The sequence below is a fragment of the Monoraphidium neglectum genome (assembly GCF_000611645.1).
Source record: "Monoraphidium neglectum strain SAG 48.87 unplaced genomic scaffold scaffold06659, whole genome shotgun sequence".
Taxonomy (NCBI): domain Eukaryota; kingdom Viridiplantae; phylum Chlorophyta; class Chlorophyceae; order Sphaeropleales; family Selenastraceae; genus Monoraphidium; species Monoraphidium neglectum.
In genome coordinates, this window is record NW_014006987.1 from 1 (window position 1) to 2,058 (window position 2,058).

General features: G+C 67.9%; 1 protein-coding gene across 1 annotated transcript; it reads left to right on the plus strand.

Moving 5' to 3' along the window:
• Nucleotides 1–81: 81 nt before the first annotated feature.
• MNEG_16675 (hypothetical protein) lies at nt 82–1,477 on the plus strand (the record flags this gene model as incomplete). Its single annotated transcript, XM_014034855.1, has 2 exons — nt 82–136; nt 318–1,477. The coding sequence occupies 2 exons, from the start codon at nt 82–84 to the stop codon at nt 1,475–1,477; spliced, it is 1,215 nt and encodes a 404-aa protein (XP_013890309.1).
• Nucleotides 1,478–2,058: the final 581 nt, after the last annotated feature.

Below are 2,058 nucleotides of genomic sequence, written 5' to 3' on the forward strand. Positions count from 1 at the left end.
GACCGCGGCGACGGCAGCGGGGAGGAGGGGGCGGGGCGGCGGCGGCGCAGGTCGATCACTGACCTGCTGATGGGGGAGGCCATGGCGACTGACGAAGACGACAGAGCGTTCAGCCCCGAATCCAGCAGCGGCGGAGGTGGGTCTGTTTGCTAGGCCAGGCGAGGGGACTTGAGGCTTGCGCGCCTTGACGTGGCGTGTGGCGCACATTCAACAGGTGCCTGTGTGCCGTTGGCAAAGCCTGGCATCAGGCCAGGCATTGAGACAAGGACATGCAAGGGTGGCCTGATCTGACTTCCTCAATACCGCATCTGTTGCAGGCAAGAAGAAGAGGAAGAAGCACCACCGTAAGCGGAAGCGCGGCAGCAGCGACAGCAGCAGCAGCAGTAGCAGCAGCAGTAGCAGCAGCAGCAACAGCAGCAGTGGAAGCAGCAGCAATGACAGTGACAGCAGTAGCAGCAGCAGCAGCAGTAGCGGTTCCAGCAGGGGCGGCGGCAGCAGCAGCAGCAGCAGCAGCAGTAGTAGCAGCAGCAGTAGCAGCAGTGGGTCTAGCAGCAGTAGCAGCGATAGCGACAGTAGCCAGCGTCAGCCCCGCAGCCACCGACGGCGCCGCCAGAGTAGCAGCAGTAGCAGCAGCAGCAGCAGTAGTTCAGGCAGCGGAAGCAGCAGCAGCAGCAGCAGCTCAGGCAGTGAGAGCGAGGGCAGCGACAGCCGCCGCAAGAAATCTCTGACGAAGACCAACTTGTCGAAGCGCCGCGCCCCCACTGTGAAGCGCGGCGGCCCGAAGGCCGCACTTCCCACATCGGTCGGCCCTGGCGGCCGCGTGCGGCGCGCAGCCGCGGCCGCTGCGCTGACGAGCGGGTTCTCCCGCCCAGCTGCGCGCGCGAGCGGGGAGTTCGACGCCTCCCTCGCGGCGTTGCTTGCGCGGCGCCGCAGCAGCGCCCCGACCCCGCCGTCTGGTGCGCCGGGCGGGCGCGGAGGCGGCACCGCGCGCGGCCGCGGCCGCGGCCGCGGCGGCCGGGGTGCCGGGCGCGGGCGTGGGCGCAAGGGCAACGAGCAGCGCAGCAAGGCTGCGAGCGGGGCCAGGGGTTCCGGCGGCAGCGAGGATGACGAGTCGGACGAGGAGGAGGGGGAGGAGGGCGACCGCCGCGGAAACGGGAGGCGGCGTCGTGCGAGCTCCTCGTCGGATCTTGGGGAGCGCTCCAGCGGCACTTCGGGCAGTCGCAGCAGCGGCAGCAGCAGCGGCAGCAGCAGCGGCGGCAGCAGTGGCAGTAGCAGCGGCTCGGACAGCAGCGGTGGAAGCGGACAGGATGGCAGCGGCGGCGGCCGCGGCAGCCGCGGCGGCCGTGGCGGGCGGCGGCGGCACAGCAGGCGGCGCCGCAACGCGGTCGATTACCGCGCGCTGCATGAGCAAATGTTTGGGTTTCTGCCTGACGAGACGGGCGGTGGCGGCGACGGCGAGGAGGGCGACAGCGAGTGAGGGCTGAAGAGGTGCAGCTCGGGCTGGCCGATGCCAGGCTTCCTCAGCGATGCTGTGATGCTTTCGGCCTTGGGTGTCACTAGTAACAAGGGCGGCTCAGGCGGCTTTCAGCCTCAGACCCCGGGGCACGGGGACAGCCCCCAACAAACCCCTTAGGCGCGGCTGGAATCGAAGAGCGGACCCCTTGTGGACCCTGGATGCAGCCACTTGGCTCTTTGCTGGATAAATGTCATTGATTAGGGCTTCGTGAGTCACAGGTTACCGGTCGGCAACTGATCTCAGCAACCCGCTGTGGAGCTGCTTTGTTTGCCACATCGACGCCGTCATGTGTGCAGGGTGCGGCCGCTGCGCCGTGCGACCGTGCGCCGCCACGCTGTCTCCCTGGGGCGCTTCAGCTCGTACACGCTCTCGCCAGGAGAATGCAGGTTCAGCCGCCGCAGGTGCTGCACAAGTCGCTGACCCATCACGCTGCTGCTCAGGCCGCGATCGCACGCAACATCCAAGCCGTCATGCAGCAGAGCCGCAAAAAAAATACTCGTGGTCGCTTGTGTCCCGCAGGCCCAAGCAAGCCCCTCGCATTT